General features: G+C 47.5%; 1 protein-coding gene across 1 annotated transcript in view; it reads right to left on the reverse strand.

The window, feature by feature from the left end:
- LOC128268023 (uncharacterized) overlaps nucleotides 1-19,361 on the reverse strand; it is a 96,155-nt gene extending 76,794 nt beyond the window's left edge. The window contains exons 1-2 of the mRNA XM_053005015.1: nucleotides 18,820-19,361; nucleotides 17,157-17,276 (exon numbers count right to left, since the gene is read on the reverse strand). Coding sequence (XP_052860975.1) covers nucleotides 17,157-17,276; nucleotides 18,820-19,245 — 546 coding nt within the window. The 5' untranslated portion in view covers nucleotides 19,246-19,361. The remainder of the gene's footprint in view (nucleotides 1-17,156; nucleotides 17,277-18,819) is intronic.
- Between the last annotated feature and the right edge of the window lie 1,931 nt (nucleotides 19,362-21,292).

Genomic DNA, 21,292 nt, shown 5'->3' on the forward strand with positions numbered 1-21,292 from the left:
CAGCAGCGCCCTCTTGCGCCGCTCGCTGGCGTCACTTATCAGTGACAGTAGCCGTCCAGCCGCGGCTTGGTTACAAATATCAAACCGAACGCTCATCAACAGCGCTTCAATTTCGGGCCTTTGATGCACACTGCGTGCCCAGTAGTGCCGTGAACATAAAAATGCAACGAGACATGAAAGCACAGTAGCTTCGACTCTCGGATGGTCTCTCCGGCAACATCAAATCACAAAATGGACCGGAAGTCACAGCCCACCGTACGGTGCAGTGCGCACAGATAAAATACGTTTTACGGAGGGAAGTGAGCAACAGTCGACACACAGAAAAACGAATAAAAAACTATCGTTGGCACCAGCTTACTCTGCCGCTTCACATATTCATTCGGAAAGGTCACCCATCAACAACAACGGAACGTATGCAAAGCCAAACATGTTCTCAACCCTTGCTTCTTTATTCATGCACATAACACATTGGCAGAAGGCCCCAGCATTAATGGCAAAAGGACGAATAATAATGGCGAAACCCAGCAAATACTCACATTTCATGACCGGAAATTGACCAGATAGGGTTTCAGGCAACAGAAAAAGGTTTATCTTGCACGAAACGAGTTTAGATGCCTTGAAATGACGCTTACCTGGAACGGAAACAAAAAGATAGAATAATTAGCGAAACTTACAATGAAAACGGATTCAATAAAGAAAATTTAAATTTGTTTATTATTAAATACATCATAAAAACCACAAAACGTTTTAACTTTTCAAATTATAGTTCAAAATGGCCGATGACCTTCAATGAAAGGCTCGCACATTTTATGGCAAATATGCTCATTAAAAGTAAATCAGCAGCGATGGCCGAAGGAAGAAAATTGCACCGAACTGTTGGCCACGATTGCACGGAGCATTGAAACCGCCACCTCAAATAGGTTACCCATTTTCTACAGGCTTAATGTACTGATGGCTTGATGGTTTTTTCTAGGTTACCCAATGGCACGAGAGAATACTGAAAAAATACGAACTTCATATTGGAAGTTTTAACCTCATTCCCAGCGAACCACCAAGGACTGTCCACCAGCAGCAGCAGCGGAAAGGTTTCATTTGTTGGAAACAAAAATCAATACCTCGCCCGGCTGCTAAAACCTGCGGCCTGCATATGATGTGAAATGGCACCGTAAAACTAGGCCAGCAACATCGGTCCAATCCACGTGGCCGATGACGTGCTGCGCAATACTGCAGTCGCCGGTGAGCAAAAAAAGCAGGGAGGAACTCTGCACTTGACCTTCCCGAGAGCACTTCCGTAACGAATCATAATCGAAGCGCTGCAGTTTTTCGCCCCAAAAGCCCTTTAACTCTAAATCCAACGAATGTGCCGAGGGGGTCCCTCTTGGAAATAGTAGATGGCGATAGCACACGAATTAAGCTATTTTCAGTTCATCGTTTGTAGGCATTAAGCATCGCTTTTGGCGAAGTGCAGAAAGGGTTCTACTTAAGGATAAAGAGTTGTGAAGTGTTATAGAAAAATGGAGCAATGGAATGGCTAAAAGTGAGAACACCTTTTGAACCACCAATTACGCCAGAACCCCTCTTAGTGCACTGCTTTGGCTTCGTCATCGATCGTCGCTACTCATAATATTGCAAACGGCCCCAAAATTCGAACGACCCCGATTTGATTTACCCATTGACCTGCTTCCGTCGCGGGGAAACCTTTCGCTGACAGAGATCAACCGGAAATTGTCTTACACACATAACCAGCACCACGCGCTTCGACCAGGGCGCGGCGCTCAACCTAAAATCACTTCCAAATTTATGTTTATGCAGTCGACTCAACGCCGGATGGAAGCGATGTTCTCATCTACGACGGCTGTGCCCTCTCTGCTCATCGGCCATCGTTCCCCGGTCGATTTTTTAACTCCTGTTGAAGATGCAGTTACTTTCGTCGGCCGGTTCCCATGCATCCATTTGCCGGTGGCTTTTAGCGTGCGCCGTGATTTATGCTCGGCTCGAGTGGTGTGGTCGCTTTCTTAGTTAGCCCGGAGCGGCAAAAATGGCTATTCTTTCGTTTTTGGCACTCTCATCACAGTTTGTAATTTTCGTGTAGACGTTTGCCTAGTGTTGTTGACTGGAAAGCAATATTCATTCCCATTTTCTCAGGCCCCACCACGTCGAAAGCTTTCGCTTTTCTCATTGAGCACATCAAGATGCTAAGAGAAGCGAGTGTACCAGTTTATCGCTCTGCGTTTGAATCTTTACACATCATGCGATCACTACGCTATTGCTGTCCATTAACCACTGGCTTGTGCCGCAAAGGAGGAATTGAAAACTTGTAACACGAGTTGACCTCAAACCCGGGAACTTCTGTCTCCAATACCGCGATCTAAGGCCCCCACCGACGGGGATCGCCCCTTATTTGTGCACTTTTATGGCACTATATGTCATCTAAGGCCTTTACGGCCTTGACGGTACGGCTCTTTTTGTTGCCAAACGTTTGATTATGCACCTTTTATGGAATTGAAGCGGAAAAAATCGACTGCGGACCTCATTTGCATTACATCATTCGGTTCGGTATACAACAGAGACCAGAGGTCGACGAGCGTGATGTCGCATTTTCGCAAGAAAGTAGATTGCAACGGGGGGCAATGAGTTACTTTTAATCATCACTTTCGACATCACATCAACATGTTTTGCTATCATCCTGCATCGTGTTCGCCCTAGTAAAAGTGAAGCTCTATTGTATAAATTACACTACAAATAATTACATATTTTATCAGGGGATATAAAAAAGCTTATTAATAAAAATGAAGTTTCAACAATAAAACAAAGCATAACATAAACCAGCATCGTGACAAATTTCTCCAAATTAATGTGTTCTATTTACGACACGAGTTGTCGTCTCGTCGCGAGCAAAACGTTTCATTTCTTCATTCGGTCGACACCACAAACCATCGGACTTCCAGACACGGCCGTCGGTCGTTGCAGCGCTAACCATACAACAGGTATTCTAAGCAATAAACCATAAAAACCGGGACGGCCACGAGGTAGACCAACATGCTATGTTTTATGCATATCAGGTATTTTAAGCCATTCTGCTGCTCCGTGCCGCGCCAGTCTCTGTCGTGTGGCAACGGTTGTTCCCTTTCAAATGGCCGCCGTAGACAACCTGCGTCCCGGAGAGCTTTGCTGGGCACTTTGGTGGAATATTAATTTCAGAAAAACAAAAGTGAAACGAAACCACCACCGCACGGCCAAGTATCAAACCAAATTCCCTTTCGAAGGATTCGGCATCAAAAAACGTCGAGACCACACCTCAACAATGTTGGTAACAACCAATCGAGGGCTTCAGTTGTGGAGGAGTTGTAACCACTACAGGGGTTAGTTTTGAGCCCCACAGTCTGTCGGGAAAGAGGCTCTTAAATCGATAAACCGAACAAACCTACTGCAATCAATTTACAATTATATTTACATTAAATTTATCTGATAAAAAACGATAATTGAGAGGCTGTCTAATCTCTTTTCGATTTATCGATCAAAACACATCGAATACGTTCTCATGTAACTCGCACACATCGACGATGGTCGCAGAATGTAGAAAATGCTATTTTGAATTTTGAAAAAAATCATAAATGGCTTGATCAATTATGCGTTTCCACGCCGACGTCCCCCACGTTTTCCTTCACTTCCGGATGTTGCCCGGAACTGTTGTCCAGCAGAGCGTGAAACAATGGTCGATTAAAATAGCTGACTTTTAAGCCCTTTTCTAGGGGGTGTGCCCGGCACCGGCCCATCATAAACGACCCATCGAAAAAGGGTTCCTCCTACTCACGCAGCGGTGCAACTCAGTTGCATCATATGAGGGCTACACGAAAATAGGTCCATTTACCACGATTACGTTTACTATTTTTTATCACACGTGAAAAGTGATATTTAATTTTTCGCTCTCACACGTTTCGTATGAGACAAGGTTATCAAACAATCCTAACATTTTCAATAAGCTCTAAACAATGCTTAGCAAGTTCACAGAAACTGTAAGCTTGTTAAGTAACTGTTCGAAGGTATCGTAAAATAAATGTTTCGAAAACAGTGGTGACAACCTACAGACCCCCCTGGCCATGTTATGTCGGGACATCGGTCGCCTGACATCGGACTCGACCTCACTGTTCGACAAAACGCTTGCGAAAAACCACCAAAGAAGCCGGCCAAAGCCCAGGAGCACCAGTTGGCGCAACATTCGTGCCACAATGAGCCGCACCAACATTCTCGTGCTGTACATAAATCTTCGCCATCAGGCGATTAATCAAAATTCAATTAAACCCAACCTCCGGGTGGATATGTTACCGCCGTTGCAGCTCGCTTGTTAAGGGAGCTTCCTAGCCATAGATTGCAGTGCGAGTGCTGTAAAGCCGAGGGACAAGCTTCGGGGCGCAGCAGAAGGACAGTAAAAACACGTTCGGGTATTTTTCAACACACCACAGTCTCCGTGCCGTGTCTCTCCTGCAGTCGTTAGTCGCCCGCCGGCAGCTAATGTCGCCAGAGGTCAAGAGATTAGCTACCGCGGACTCGACCGCTCCGGGCCGCCGGCTTGCGAGCGTTAATAGGAAAAGTTTTTACGCTCGAAGCGAAGACGCGCCACCCGTCGATGGCGGCGCTAAGCTTCCCAGGCGCAGAGAGAGTCGCTCTTCGTCGCCCCATAATAATATGGGCTGTGTCGCTGGCTGTATTGTTGATGTTGTCGTAATCGTCTAGCTACCACCGGAACAACCGGGCCTCTAGAGTGCGCGCCACCACCATTGATCGGTTGACCGATGCCGTAATCCCTTTTCCTCTTTTTCTCACCGTACCACCGTACCTTTCTCCTCGGTGGCGATGTGTTCTATTGTTTCGTTACCTACAGGCCATCTGTAGGAAATCGATACGCGCTGCGCCTTCTCTCTGCATCTCTGCGGCGCAAGGGAGGTTTTTTGGTTTTCCCGCCTGTCGATTATCCAAAAACAGATGTGACGCGGAAAATCTGGCGAACGTAACCCTTCGAACTTCAACACCATCGACGACAATGGGTATCGAATTCGTGATTCGTTTCGTCGGCCACAACATACTCGATCGAGCTGTTTGGCCATCTCCCAGATGAAGTTGACCGAAAAAGGCGATTATATGCGGCTGAAAGCGTTGTTAGTTTTCTCTTGCAACACTTTTTCTAGCACCCGTTCGTTTAAATGCTCAAGTATTTGACCTGCTGGCAACTTCAACTATCTCGACATAGAACTAGCAATCGGATCCAGTCAAAACCAAACCAAAATAAAACTCTTGGCCATCGCGACACCCAGGCTAATTTTACTACAACAAAACAACTTTTCTGAGCAGCCCGATTGCAGTCATTGGTGATCGTTTGGTTACATGACTCTAACACGACCCGGCAGCGGCACGATCGCGACTTTCGCATAGCTCTGACACCGTATCGAAAGGCAACAAGTCAGACGGCCAGCGGGTGGTGCTGATCGTCGTGTCACTTATCTTCAAAGACTGGTGTTTGTTCAGGGATTTATTTATAGGAACCATTTACCGCAACTTCCTTAGACGAAATACGAAAAATCGTTGTACAATTATCGTATAAAAGATGTGAAATCATAGAAAATTACACATATCTGTCTTCCAAAACGTTACGTTTATAAAAATTACCATGTTTCGATAAAAATTGTTTCCCCAAAATAAAAAAACCCTCTTAAGTGACTCCTGCACGCGCAATTCTCAACTCGCACCAAGGCGCATCTTGGCGCCAGCGCGGAAAGTGACAACCACCACCACTGATTCGGTGGCCAGGCTACGGTTGCTGTGTGCGGCGGCGCATTCATATGTCGGAAGTGACAATTTCTGGTTTCTGGATAGTTTTTCAGTCTCCACACGGCGGCGCACCGCAGGCAGCTGGCTTCTATGAATCTCAAACCGCAAATACTAGGTGTGTGCGTTGAGAAACGAACTTTTAAAAAGATGGCTGTACCTGCCGATTGGGACTTCCCAGTTTAGCGGTTCATTCATCATTACCTTGTTTTGATATCAGGTAAATGAGTTCAGGTCGAAAAATATATTATTTTGGTGTGCAACCCATCATTTAAAGGGTTAAAGTATGTCAACTTTTGTGCCTGAAAATGAAGTTTTGCGGGGATTATTATTTTTCTGCCCCTGTTGAAGAAAACTACTTCGGAATCGCACCAAATGCTTGTCGAGACTTGTATTTGGAAGATCGCAGTACTTTAAGTGGTTTAAAAAATTCCAAAATGGCGATTTTGACTTTACAAAAAAAGCGTCGAAGGACTCCAAAAAACGGACTTTTTGATGGGACAGAAAGGTGTGGTGTTTCACAAGCTCCTAAAACCTGATGGAAACGTTAATGGTCAATTTGACCTTCGAATAAAATACAAATTTGCATAAAAAATTTATAAACATTTTTTTGTGTGTTAAAAAAGTTCGTTTCTCAACGCACACACCTAGTAGCTTCGGTTTCCTTGGACCACCGCCACTGTGCCAAAGGGCACCGTGTAATGCCGTTGTGTGATTAAATGATCGAAAGGGGTGCTTTAATGCTGCTAAGCATGTCCGCGGAATGGCACGATTAAATCTTCCAGTGTCATTCGATTATTCAAACGAGAGAAAGCCTGGAATGGAATCTCGAATAGTTGTCCGCGTGCCTCGTAAATATTACATAATGGAATGTGATTTTGATTTCAGTTATTAGCGGAAATGAAATGTCAAAGCCAACATTCTGATGAAACATTTAAATATGATAGTTTTAGAAAAAACCGTATAAATAGAAGAGGTTCTTGTAAGTGATACATTATTTAGATTATAAAAACGGCTCATGTTACGTAAACTGATCAGCTTTAAATGCCGACCGATTCCTCCCTTCAACCGACCAAATATTCTTCCGTGAACCAACATCTCCCATGCGGCCACAAACAAGTTGTGTATCACATTTCTCGCGGTCTGATCTGACGCACTTCCTCCTCTCGCTTTTCTGAACCCATCTAAGCCGGGAGGAACTGCATTTTCCACAAACCCACAGCGCGACCCGCACACACACACCGCGCGTAAGGAATTTTCGTGCCAAACCCTGGCGACACTAAGACGGCGAATAATCAGATCAAATAATTCTACCATTCTCGTGCCCATCACCATCATCATCAGCACCACCATCGTGAGCATCAACAACTCGGCCAACCGCAGCCTCCAAGCGCGCGCGTAGGAGGAAAGAACGTGCCGTCTGATTCCTTCGAATGTTTTCCTCTCGGTAATCAGAAACACTAAACACCATCCCTCCGCCTCTGGGACACCCGCTCCGAACTCGCCGCTCGCGTGTCTGCGAGGACGGTTCTGTCACATAGATTTCAGGCGATGCATTTCAAGCCACGGCTGCTTGCGCCTGGGACCGTCACCCCGCGGAACCGATTTAACTTGGCGCAGTGACAATAATGGCGCCGCATCTCATTTAAATTCTTTACAACCCCTTGGGGCCAACTGTTAGACCGAAGACGCGCGTTGGCCAATGCTGCTGCTCTCGATGTCTTGCGGTGCTGCGGTGCAGTGTGCGCCCCGACCCATTCGAGGTACGGTATTTTCCTACGAGATCTTCCAGAGCACCGCCCTGCGAGGGGAGAGAGTTTCCGTGCCGTTAGTGGGCAAGATTTATGGGATTTTTGTGATGAAACATTAGCACAAAATTTGTACTATGTGCGTCAACTCGATTGGCGTAGGGTGGAAAAAGCACACGATCGAACGAAACAAAGAATCATTATCCACTAATCGCTAGTTGGCAGAATGGTAATCAGCACATACGAGTTCGAATACGATATTCGAGAGAGAGAGGCCGCGAATTGAACGTTGCGTCCTCTCCGAGAGTCGTAGTCGATAAAAGACACGAACCGTTGGCTGACAGGTTGATGGGTTGCAGCGCAATGAGCAGCTCATTCTACTCCATTAAAGAAGCAGCATTCCGCCGTCCCTCCTCTCCAAGTCCGGCGGGTGTGACTTCCGACACCGTGAAGACCACACACACATACAGTGCGGAGACATTGTTGTGCCAGACACCGGCTAGACAGGTCAGAGACGAACATGCTGCTGTTGCCGGAAAGAACAACGTCATTCACAGGACGGGCTGGAGGTTGGCCGGGAAGGAGAAAAAGTTTTCCGACTACGGAGTGTACGCGGAATAGACACCACAACACCATCCCACGGCAGGGAAAAGACAGGTCCTTTTCAGCATCTTCGCCGATAGCGCGTCTGGAATTTCCCGGAATCCCGGGAAAATGAAACGAAATCGGAGAAAGGGGGCCGGTAAGAACGAACGGAACAATAGAAGCACCGACAATTTCACAACATGGTTATTATCTGATTAAAAAGTTAGTCCAGCGGAACCTCGGTAAATTCGTAAGCGATGTGACTGGCATAGGTCATAATATGAATTATCTCCTCCTGTCGACTTCATGTTGCCAAGCGTTGGCCGGCTCCAACATTGTTCAAGGATTCTCTTGACGTTTTCTTTCGAAATGAATGTTTTTCTATCGTCTCACAAACTATGCTCCACCCTTTTGGGCTAAGCGAAATTCGGTAGAAAGCCGATTTGCTGACGAAACGAAGCACAAGAAAATTCTATCAACCGACAGTCTAACGATGTTTATACCTCATTTCTATTTTGCGAAAAAAGCCATATCCGGTCGTTATCGATTTTCGATTCCGACGTTCCCCTATAAAAGCTTCTGATGAAATGTGTACAAGAAAATGTGGCGCATTGAAGAAGAGGCAGCATGTGGCTGCATGGCAGAATGAGGATCATAAATCTATCAACCGAACTCTGCTGCCGGCTTTCACGTTGCTCTAAACTATTTCACGGTTTACGCCATCCCGTCTACGGCGGTTCGCCATCCCCCTATGTCTGGCTAAGCTGAAAAGCATTGATTAAACATAATCTGTTTTACGCTCATTCGATATTCCTGAAGTCTGCAAGCGAAGTCCACTCAACTAGGAACCTTAGTCTACGCGGTTTGTGTGGCGTAGATGGAAAAAATAGCTGGACGCGATTCGAAAGATTTCGACACCAGCCTCTTCAAGAAGCTCTTAGAGACACGGAATCCCTTATGCCAAAAGCTGGTTTCCTAACCGGAAGAAGGATCCGGCAAGCAGCCATCGCAATGTTTGCTGCATTCATTGCTTGAAGAGAAGCATGATTGCTCCGTGATAGGGTTCTATGGGCCAATCGTTCTAGTTATTTTTCTACTGGCCACACTGGACGCAGTATAATATCTCAGGAAGGGCGCACGGTCATCCACTGTTTTCCGCTTCGAGAATCGGGTCGACTCGTTAAGATAAGCTAAAAATAGAGTCACCTTTTTATGTCGTCCATCGTCCATAAACGGGAAGACCAACACCCAGTATGGGACTACGCACGCCACACAACAGTCCACCGTCCGTCTATTCCCAGAAGAAGCGATCCACATTCTTCTTCTGTCATGCTGCCCAACTCCCCCGTTAGTGTCCGACTTCGAAGCGCGCGCGCAATGGCGAAAGTCGCATTGATCGTGCATCCTCTTCCTAAACGGCTACGGCTTACGCCACCACCACCGCGCGCACACGCCTCAAGCAACGCAGAAGCAACGGCGGATCTTTTTCCTGTCCCCACACCATACGCGCGATCGCAAATCGGTTCCTTTCGCTTTCCAAGAACGAAACCGGTCTCTGGCCACCCCAGAGAAGGGCCGATCGGCGCGCGATGCCAGTCATCCCGGTGAGCGACGTAAGCGCGCCGCGCGGATTAGCGCGTGCGCTTGAACGCGTGGGGCAGAGCTAGCACTGTCCACTACGGTGCACGACGAATTGGCTTCCATAGGTGGCAGACATGTAACAAGTTACGTTATCGTTGTTTATACGCTTAGGGTGCCAATTCATCTTCTCTAAACCTTCTCTCGGAAGGTTTTAGATGTTTAACATTAATGCTATAGAAAAATAGTTCAAAAATTCATTCATAAAGTTAAAGCATTTTCACTGCAAATACTCAACGCACCTCAAGATCCGTTCCTTCCAATCGAGTATCGGGTATAGTGGCGGAACTTGCACCACTTTCAGCGCTCACGCAACACGCAACTCCGCAAGACTAGTTAGTCTGGTGACTGGTCTGGTCTCCATAGAGAGAAAATTGGTTGAAGCGGAAATGGAAACGACTGTATTTCTTTTTTTTCTCCGCCAGTTCCTTGCTCTCTTGCACTGACACCAAAGCCCAGCTGCCAGCAAACCAAGTCGTACATGGGTAGCGACACTATGCACCGATTCAGGACAGCGCCCACAGGCGGACTTTTTCCCGGCTGCGGATGGCACGGATGGCATGAATCATCCGGCGCTCGACAAACACACAGGTTTATCTTCGAAACATTTCCATTTTATGTCGTTTCCAGTGCCAGGTTTGTAAGCCAACAAAACGCGCATCCTATAAGGTAAACACACGCTCCAGTCCGGCACTCCGCGTGGACAAGCTAGTGGGGCTAGACACATTTTATCGGCGCGATCGGCCCATTGGCCAACAGCGAGTAATTTAAACACGCGATCACCTTCCGCATCCCACCGGAGGCGGCCTACCCACACCAAGCGTGGTGGAATAACGACAATTTCATGTTCCAGAAATCGGTGCAACTATCCTAATACTCTATTCAAAACGTCAGCAAGTTCATTCACAGAAGTTTTGGTCCCACACGAAAAAGGGGTGCTCAACAGCACTGCTTCTAATCGTAGAGATCCCCCAAAAATATAGATCCCACATTGTGGTTCCTTTCTGTTCTTTTTTAAAAACGGTTCAGCACCGGAACTAGTTAGAAGTCACGTTCGTGTGCCATTTGATTGCCTTACGCAAACTAATTCCGCGTCAGGTTGCATCTCTAAACGAGGTCTCCCCCGGAGATACGTCCCCGACTGAAACTTTTCTCCACACCCCAAAATCCGGACACACCGGAATACCGAAAGCTGGCCCAAAAGGATATTCTGGCTGCAAAAGACCGAAAGTTATGCCGTCTGGCGGCTCGTTGGGTGTCCCTCTTTTGCACAGAACGGTTTTGCTCTCGCCTGTCGGCGTCGTCGTCGTCGTCTACGGTACGGCTGTTAAAGAACCGGTCCGGAGTGCTGAAGTAAGCGGCTTTAAACCGCAGACCTGGGCACAATCATTGCAACCGAAAACGAGAACCGGAAGTTCATGTACGGAATTTATAATGAACTGCGCAATGCAGACGACAACGACGACAACGGCACTGGCGACGGCGACAAACAACAAACGGCCGTAGACAGTAGACATTCACTGCCGATGGAAATTGTTCCTCCACCCAAGTGCCGAGGGGGACGCCGCGAGACACAAGAACCTTACGCAAAATTGATCCGCTCATTCGTTGCATGAAGAAACTTCCCCGATAATTACCGTTGTCTTCCGTAACGCAGTTTTGCATCTCTTCCTGCGAACCCGTTAACTCAGCAAATGTTTCCAAAAATGGTACCTTTTTTCGATAATCTCGTGCCATTTTTCCAATCAACCAGCGAAGAAGAGAGTGGACAGCTTCCATCCCTCAGCGAGCGTTATGACGTCATGTCGGGGCGCCTTCAGGGCTTCGCAAAGTAGTTTGATGAAAATGGTACTTATAAAAAACTGACCAAGCCTTATTAGGCGACCCATATAACAACCTGCGCGAAGTTCCGAACTAAAACACCCGGCAAAAGGCCCGGCGCGAAAAAGGCCCCCGCGACGCAGAAGAGAGGAAATTGAGATTGAGATTAGGTTTAACGATGGCTAATGAAAGGCTATCTGGAGCGGCGACCAACCGATACACGTGGTGGAAGCCGGTAGACCCGCGGTGTGTGAGGTCAGCATCGATTGGCCCGATTTGGGTTTCCATTTTCCTCCTTTCCCTTCGATGCTGCCTTTGTTGCGCCAGTGCTGTGCTCCCGAAATTCCCTCTCGGGGCCAGCTGTACGCACCACCACCCTCCTGTAAGTGCCGTGGTATTTTCCACTTTCTAGCTCTCGTGACCCATCCCGCGCTCTGCCACGATGAAGATGAGAAGATGAACCTCTCTCGTCCGAGCCCTAAACCCCAAAGAAATGGCAAACATATTGAACTTTCTCGAAACCAACCAACAACGTACCATCAACATCATAACACATAAATCTGTTCCACAAACCCACCCCGGGCGCAGCGGGCCCGCTTCCGTATACGCATTCAACGGCCGGGCCGGGGCGCAGGAAGGAAAAAGACGTTTGGATCGTCGCTTCGGAAAAGGCGGAAAGGACGGAGCCCGAAAACAGGCCAACCGGCTGGGGCTAAATGATCATTAAACAATCAATTTTCAGAGCACTGAAAGCGACCACCACCACCATCACCCGACTGCTCTCGGCAACCCCCCCAAAGAGACGACAATCACTTCCTGATGGCTAGAGGAAAAGATCGTTACCAGAAATGATGGCTCACGAGCACCCGAGCACCGTTCGCAAAACTGGCCCGCACCATCAGTTCGCCCATAGCCCACATCCGGGGTTGCACCGGAGGCCATCGTCCGTAAGCGTAATCCTTCACACTGCGTCCGCGTGCCAAGGATTTGAAACGAGGTCCTCTATCCGCGATCGATTGATCGATTAACGATCCGTCTGGCCGCGTTCAGGCTCAAATGGCGGAGTAATGTTGCGAAGCGGAGAGCAACGGGTTAAAGCTGTCCCGATGGCGGGCTGTGGCGGGCGCATACCCCGTGGCATTAAAATTGCATTGCCCATCAATTAGTGTCCGCTCCAAAGTGGTTTTGGAAATCGAGAGCACAGATGAGGCTGTGACCTTTCACCCAGTACCAAGTAACCGGCCCGCACGACGCGTTCCCTCCATTAATGGCCTCTCAACGCCGCTCTTCTTCGCCAGAGTAATGGAACGAACAACCTATTTGCTGTTTTACGGTGTGTTCGACCGAAACAATTAGGCCGATTATTTTCGCACTACCGACGATGGCGGTTCACTTCTTCGAAAGTGTTGGTAAAACGATCGCTCGTTACGATGATAAGAAGAGAAAAAATATTACAAATCCTGCAGTTCAATGGAAAATTAAATATCGATGGAAGAACCTGATGCCTGATGGCGATGTTGACTGAATTCCTGGTAATCACGGTGCGCTTTAAAATGTACCACAATGTGAAACCCTACACCGTGGCAACCCCTCACGGACACAGGTGTTTTAATGCCCTTCGGTGGGGAACCATCCCCTCAACATTACTCGCTATTTACTCAACCGCACAAACTGGCCGGAGCTTCGCATTGGTAGTGCTGCCGCCGTTGATGGCAGTGACGATTGTCGAAATCACCGCACTAACCCCCCGAGTCAGTCAACCGATATGGAGCAGATTCGCAGCGTGGCGTTGACCATCAACTGCTGGGCTTTACGTTTTCGACACTCCACCGCCCTCCACCACGGACAACACGCTGGATCCAACGTGATCCTTCCCCCAGTGAATCGCACGCACACACACCGGCACGGCAACGAATGCTGAACCGATGCAGCTCGGAGCTGTCAGAGAGCACATGGGCACAATATGGAATGTGACGCATAGGTGACTTACACACACACACACGCGTGCCATGGGGGTGTTCTTCCCTCGCCCAGTTCTCCCGAGGCACCTGCGCCACCACCGCGCCGGTGTGCGTTGTTTAGCTAAGCTATCTCGAAATCAAATTCGTCACAGACCGCTGCGCCTCAGTGAACATGCACTGTCTTGTAACATTACGGCCGGTCGGTGGGAGACTCCGCGTTGAAGGGCGATGCGCGATCAAGAGGGGCGTGGAAAGGGTGTACCCTCACCTGGGCTGCGGGCGCGCGCGGTGGCCTACCGGAGCGCGTCCGGGGGTGGTAACAGACGGTGACAGCACGCACACATCCTCACAGTATGAAGTGGTCCAAAAATCGAACCCCAAGAACCCAAACAGCCAAACGTTTGTTGGCATTTTTATCCTCGCGATACCGAGATCCTGGATGGGAGATCGTAGGCCTGCATCCGGCCGCCTAATTTCCTTATTGGGCCGCATGGTGACAGGGTGGAAAACATTTACAAGACACTGTCCAGCGAAAAGGCGCCACGCGAACCGGACTATAAATAACGATTTCGCTCGTAATCACAAGACGACAGGTAGCATGGACATTCCGTCTCCAACTCGTCGGCAATATACCCCAGAAGCGGTATTGTTTACTTGAGATCTTCGCACTCCTTACCGCTGCTTTGCCATCGTCGTCTCAAACCTCACGACGTTTGCTGCCGGTGCGCGTTTGTGCAGTCGACCGTGACCAGACGCGGATCAGAATCTTGAACCGCAACGATCAAGATACCCTAAGGCAACTTACTTTACTCGAACCTGCGCCGAAACACAGGACGTTCCTTCCTGCGCTAGACTCTTCACCTGAGGGCCAATCCACAGACCTCCCATTCTGGCGGCAAGCGTAAAGCGCTAGAAGAAAGAAGTACATAAAATGCACCCGCCCCATGCTACCTGTTTCGAAACTTGCGCCAACACTTAATTACGAAACCTCAAATGAGATGTCTTATTCTTCTCAACGCTTCTCTCGCAACCGAAGAGAATTTACGCAATATCCACACGAAGGGATGTAATGCCCGAAGGCATTTGATGAACAGCACAATTATTTGCATACCTCTACAACGTGTACCTCAGTTAGTATCTCACCGAAATCGCCTGGCACATCTAGCCAAGTCTAAAACTATGGCTCCATCTCGCGTACACCAGGACTGAACCGCGCCGCACGCGACGGTAGCGCGGCAAAGATGGACTCGACTCGGCGACCTCGGGTGTCGTCTAGTCGCTTTCCAGTTTGTGCGGCCACGACTTAATCGTCCTGATGCTCGCATCGCAATGGCACCGATTCGAAAGGGAATCGAGCGCGACATGAAGAATGGTACCGTACCGGACTAGCACAGGCCATGTCGTGAAACTAACGCCAACTGACTAGAACCAAGGACATTGCAAACCGAACCGAGCCATGCTTAGGATAACGACGGGGAGACGCTATTAGCGGTAGCGGTCCGGCCCGGACCGTGGGAACCCTAGGAGACATTTCCGTGGTCCCTTGAAATTAGCATACAATCCCCCGTTTCAATAAATCCGTTCGCACGATACCTTCAATTTGAGGAGAGATTGAGAACAAGAGCACACAACAGGACAAGGTGAATGAACAGAGATACACAAAGTTCTCGATAAATCAGCGATCACGACATGCATCACCACATAAAACTTGCTGCCAAGTTTTACCACATTCGATTGGACAAAGTGTGGTGACTTGTAAAGAAAACTTCAGTCCGTCCAAGGCAGGTTGCCAGCAAAGTTCCATTCCGGATCGGCTCATGCCGTTTCGAAGGGGCGTTTCTTGGCAAACGTTCATGCGTCCAGATTTGTCATATAAATTCCAATCATCCCATTCTTGGTGGACATTTTAGAAATTAATCCTTCTTCAATGTAAATCCATTCGTTTGATCAGTAAATCAGAATCACTACTTAATATAACAATAAGTTACAAATAGGTTCTGCACACATCTAACGGAAGGTAATCTGGAATAATTATGTAAAAATAATTTAATAATTATTTCTTACGTTCCTCACTGGCTCTTGGCGTTTCCTTAAATTCATTAATCACATGATAAATAACACTATCTAATGACAGCACGCCGGAATAAATTATTCGCATGCAGGATTTAATTTATGTTAAAATTCATTGTATGAGTGAGACAGTTTTGAAAAACCAACTGAAAACGCCAAGTCTGTCAATGTTTGGATCCAACAAAACAATTATCCGATCCGTCTGAGTGACATACGATCCGGCGATCCTTCTTATCGCATCGGTGCCGATGTGATCGGCCGAGCCCAAAGCGGATGGATACTGACATTCAACCTCGTGATTGTTGAGTTATGTCGAAAACAACTGCGCCCGGTCAGAAAAATACGTCCGCCGACGACGATGATGCCATGAAAGTTGAAACGCCAAATTTTGACCACTTCAGAAACGATCGCGATCAACTTTGATCCAGTAGAGTAAGGAAGTGTCGAAACAAATGAGGCGTCCAAAGAACGCGGTAGTGAATTATTTATGAACTGACGTAAATAACCAACTCTATACCGTATCTTTGGGGTCGTAAATCAACTGACTTGGCCAATGCGCAGCGGCTTGTTGTGAGTTCTATAAGGATTTACATGCAATTCATTGTAACATTCTGTTTTTAAGCTTTTAATTGTGCAAATAAAATGGCATCTTCAACGATCGTGCCAAGGCGCAGATGGCGAACAATCGTTTGTCGACCGCCTTAGACAACGGTACCCTACATACCAAGGCACACGGGCAAAGGAAGTTCATTTTCCCTCGTGCATTGTGGTAGTGAAACGAACATTTTCCGCCGTCACGGGCGGCGAAAAAAGGTGCGATCCTCGGCAGACGAGCCGCGGTTCGCGTTTCCAAAATTACTTAATTGGAGCTTCATCACTCTGCCGCCCGCCGCCGCCGCCTTCACTAGTCGACCGTGTATCCGTATATCGGTAAACCCGCAATTTGATCTGCATTTTCCAACGTCTTTCCAACTCTGTCCGTCTGTCTTCGCCCGCTCTTTCTCTGTCACTCTCCCTCACTTTTCGCCGTGTTGTCCAGCGAGAGATACTATTTTTGCTGTGCTATATAATGCTGCACACCAGCGCCGCGAGCAAAACGAGCAAAACAACAACACACCTACACAAGCCCCACGCGCGAATCTGTTCACCATTTTCCACGCTGTGTGGAGGAAGATCTCCACGCACACACGCAGTGGTGGAAAAATTGCCAAAACTTCGTAATCAATCCACTGTTGCGATCAACGTAACGGCGCGATGCGGCTCGTACCTTCGCAGCCGGTGCGCGATCTTGATACTGAGCGAAACAGACTGCAACCAGATATAAACGTATAAAACGCCTCGCCCAGTGGATTATGCCAAAAATCATAATTTCTACCCTCACAACTACAGTAACTGAAGACGAGCCGGCAGCAAGTATTAGGTTTATAAAAAACAAACTTATACGTGTCAAGGTTGACGCATTATCGATAGTTATTTTACTGATACCGTTCGGAAACATTAGGGTACGTACCTTTCGAAGACGTAAGACTTCTATTTCGTTGCCTTCAATAGATTTCCTTGCACCGGGTGAACCATGCGATTTGAAGCCCATGGCGTTTTTGACGGGGCTGCCGTTGATTGGTTTAATATCCTGCAAGAAGAACAGTAAAAGTTAGACCAAAAGTCGAACATTTTAATGGAGAGTAGGTTAGCAAAATTATTCTAATTTGGTTTAGAACACGCTGCGTGATTCAACGGGATTCATAACATGATCTATGCTCTCAATCATTGCCCCCGCGGCAACATCGAGGTGAAGGTAACAGGCATTAACCTGAGACCAGCCATTCGTTCTGACCCAAGTTAATCCGTCTAGAGATTGGAAGACAGTCATTGGACAGGGTGCCACTCCCGGCCCCGAGATGATGACGTTCAGTTCAAGCCAGTCAGTGAAGGGACTACTTTAGTATGGCCATATTTCGTATAGGTTTTATTTTATTACTCGTTCGAGGTTCTCTGCTTTATGAAACTTTATTTTTAGGAAGCATCCATGGACAAACGGGGATCTTATAGTCTAGGGGATTATCCAAATTTATTATTTTAGTATTAAGCCATTGGAAGTTTTCGTTTTGGAGGAACATGGCCATTTTGGTCATTTAGATGAGAAGGTTACAAGTGTTGTCTACACAGTTTTGAGTTAATTTTCATAAAACATTGCAAATAGCCTTTTCCGTTGGACACATTCCCGCGTGCTATGTTTGCCCTTTTTTGGCTAACTGATGCAGCTGGCCGTTGCACGTGCCGCAACGTTGGTCCCTGCAATCCCGGCGCTCCCAGAGCGCACCACCGATGGTCGTTCCGTCGAAAAAGCGACACAAAATTGCGTTTTCTATTTTTACTGCACCACGAGCCGTACACACACCACCGTACGCACTTGCAGCATCGGCGGCCAGAACGATGCTGCGTGCCGTGCCGTGCCGTGGCGTTACTGTCGAAAGTGGTTTCCATCTTGCCGTCTCGGTCCACTCATGGATGGAAATTGATGACGGCCAACGGTTTGACGAACGCCAACGATGCACCGACCGGCCGACCGGTGGAAAAACGCATCTTGGCCACACCACACACACCCGGCCACCAGATGGGTGGTGATAGGCGGAGCGAAGGGAGGACGATTTAGTATCGCCCCTTCTGAGAGCGTTGGGCGCATGTTTTGCATTCCTTTTGATCAGCATATGGCGGCGGCCAACGGTGTTACCAACACACTGGCCGATGTTCTAACGGCGGGGCCACTCCCGGTAACGGCGGCGGCATTCTTCTCTCGCTGTTGGTCAATCGCAAAACCGTCATCGGTGATGATATGGCGATGCGAACGGGACGCGGACCCCAAACAAAAATAATCCCCAACATAAACCTCACAGGGCGAATTCGGTGAATCACTGCGATCGTCTCGGGCAATGCTGGGGCGCTGGGGTCACATGCCAGCGGAGATGCCCTCTCGACGTGGACCAAAAAAGACCAAATCCAAGCTCAATTAGAATGTATTAGTCCAGACCGAAACTTGGTGTTCTAATTAGTTATCAAGATGCACCGTTGAGACCCAAATCTCCAAAGCAGCTTAAGGATATCTGATAATTGAATTTCCTAATTTATTCATAAGAATAGGACGAGATATAATGTTAAAACCGGACGGCACCTACCTGTCCTTTGGCGTAATTCCACAGCGTCTTGACGATGCCACCGTTACTGGCCGCAATACTGCCGTTCAGTCCGCTCAGGGACAGTTGATCATGGCAATCGTCGGCATCCTCCTCGTACACCGGTGAGGCCGAAGACGGCGTCATCTGGCGCGATCCGACACCACCGCCGAGCGGATGGGGATCGTAGTTCACATCGAAATCCAACGACCGGGTAAAGTGCTGTTCGGCGGATCCGTAGGGTCCTCCGCCATGGCCATGGCCACCACCTCCACCTGGCCCTTGGCTAAAGGACAGCGAGCGAGCGAAGGAGCTCTTGAAGTACTGACACGGAGGGGCGGCCGCCGAGCCCCGCAGGTTGAACTCGGTCGCCTTCTTCGGTATTCGGACCTCGTTACTTTGGAGATGCGTTTCGATTGTTTTGGACATTTTTGTTTCTGTTTCACTTTGCTTCGGAAGTTTCACGACTCAAGGCCTGTCGATCAAGGCCACACTCACACGCACATACACTGCCGCCCACTAATAGGACACCGACTCGCACTAGTGCGCCTCCCCGCAGTAGGACACCCCAACGATCACGAGGCTAGTGATGAAATTCTTCAAACGCCTGAAAAAGCCCTCTTGAGCGTCTTGCGGCGCATCTTGTCACTTAACACATTCAATAAACACACATTAAACCATACTAAAATGAAAGAATATCGAGATTTAGATTGCAGAATCCCTAAGCGCTTCCGTGCATTGTCAACGATATCTGGAGCGATGAAATCACTTTCAGGACAATCTCCAGAAGCAACTCGTACGCGATGGCTACTTTGATTTATTTTTTCATAACGTTAATAGATAGATTTTGAAGATCAATGCGGTTCCATCACTACTTCTTTGCACTTCACACCTGCGGAGAATCCGCCATGTTTGATTTTTACCAAAAAACGGTTTCCAAAAAGTGCAATACACTACGTGTGTGTGACGCCCAATTAAGCGGCAAAATCCCGCCTGCGAAGATTCTTTTGTTGCTCGTTATCACCAACACATTCCACTTTGACTCTGACACACTGGAAGAATGGAAAAGTAGGCCGCTTTTGGCACCATGCGGTTTTCTCATCAAGTGCCGGTATCACCAGAAATTGCTCCTTTATTGCCTGTCCTAAGGCAATGTCCTTCGACCAATTTACAAAACACACACCACTCAAAGCGACCACGGACGGACGTTACGGCCGAAATTGCTCCATCACCGTGTGTGGAAAGGATGTTGCACACGCCTACTAGCAGTTACTTTTTGCTTTTAGCAACTTACAATGCACAACACACGCGTTCAGACCACGCACTTCAGAACAAAAACAGCTGCTTTTTATCGGCCATCTTGTGCCAGGACCGGCGAATTTACTGTCAGTTCTATGAGTTTACCGGTAAACGCAATTCACTTACCACCGCACAAAATACACACACCCGTAAGTAAGACCAATACGAATTTTCAGCCTTCCATGTTGCGTATATTACGAGAATTGAAAGTCGAAACCAACTTTAAACCAACTTTACAAATGCACTTAATAACACTCAAATAAGAGGCCGTGAATCTCAGTTCAACACGGAATTCTGCCCACCTTTAAACCCGAAATCGACGTCCGAATACTTCAACCGAAAAATGTAAACTTTTTTACCGTCGAAATGTTCATGTTTGATTTCTGTATTTGGTTACTGACCAACTGATTCACTAACTGACTTGCGAACCTGACTCTCTCTTTATTTCTCTGCGCTCTCTCTCTCTGGCAGAACAGCACACTATGAGAAAAAAGCGATCATCAGTCATAAAACTATTTTAAGGGTTTTAGTTATATTTTCCTATAATAGATAATACTGGAGAGGCCACACGAAGCGAAAGCGTCTGGCTCTCCTGGCAGAAAACAATAAAGTTGAAAAAAGTCCGCAGATTCTTCCTAAAAACAAATTTGTCCGTCTTTCGTGTAAAAATTCCTCACTGTGCGCCGTCATGAGAGTTTCCACCGAATCCCTCAATGCCGGAAAATGAGAAAACTCAACTGAGAAAATCTCGTACCGAGAGAAAGAGCGATTTGGGCAGAAAGAGAAACCAAAACAAATCATTTGTGCCCTTTTGAAACGTTTCGCATTTATCTAGATGCATATGATACGTTTCTGAAGGAAATCTAGGCTTCTGTGTTAATCAAACAAAACTAAACGATTGACTATTTTAGACGCGGTTGTACGAGCGATTATTAAAATCGATTGATAAGTGCGGCACAAACATCACAAAATTATCAGAAAATGCATTTTTTCTTAATTTTAATTTTTTTTTCAATCATTTTGAATCTGACAGCGAATTGAATTAGTTCGCCCGCTTTGCCGCCGTGGCGCTGAGGGACGCTGTCAAAAGGAAAATTTTCCAGGCGTGCGTGAAAATTTGCTGCTAGTGAAAAGTGCAATTTTAACTATCAATAATAGCGCCAAAGTTGGGTAATTA

The sequence above is a fragment of the Anopheles cruzii genome, chromosome 2 (assembly GCF_943734635.1).
Source record: "Anopheles cruzii chromosome 2, idAnoCruzAS_RS32_06, whole genome shotgun sequence".
NCBI lineage: Eukaryota > Metazoa > Arthropoda > Insecta > Diptera > Culicidae > Anopheles > Anopheles cruzii.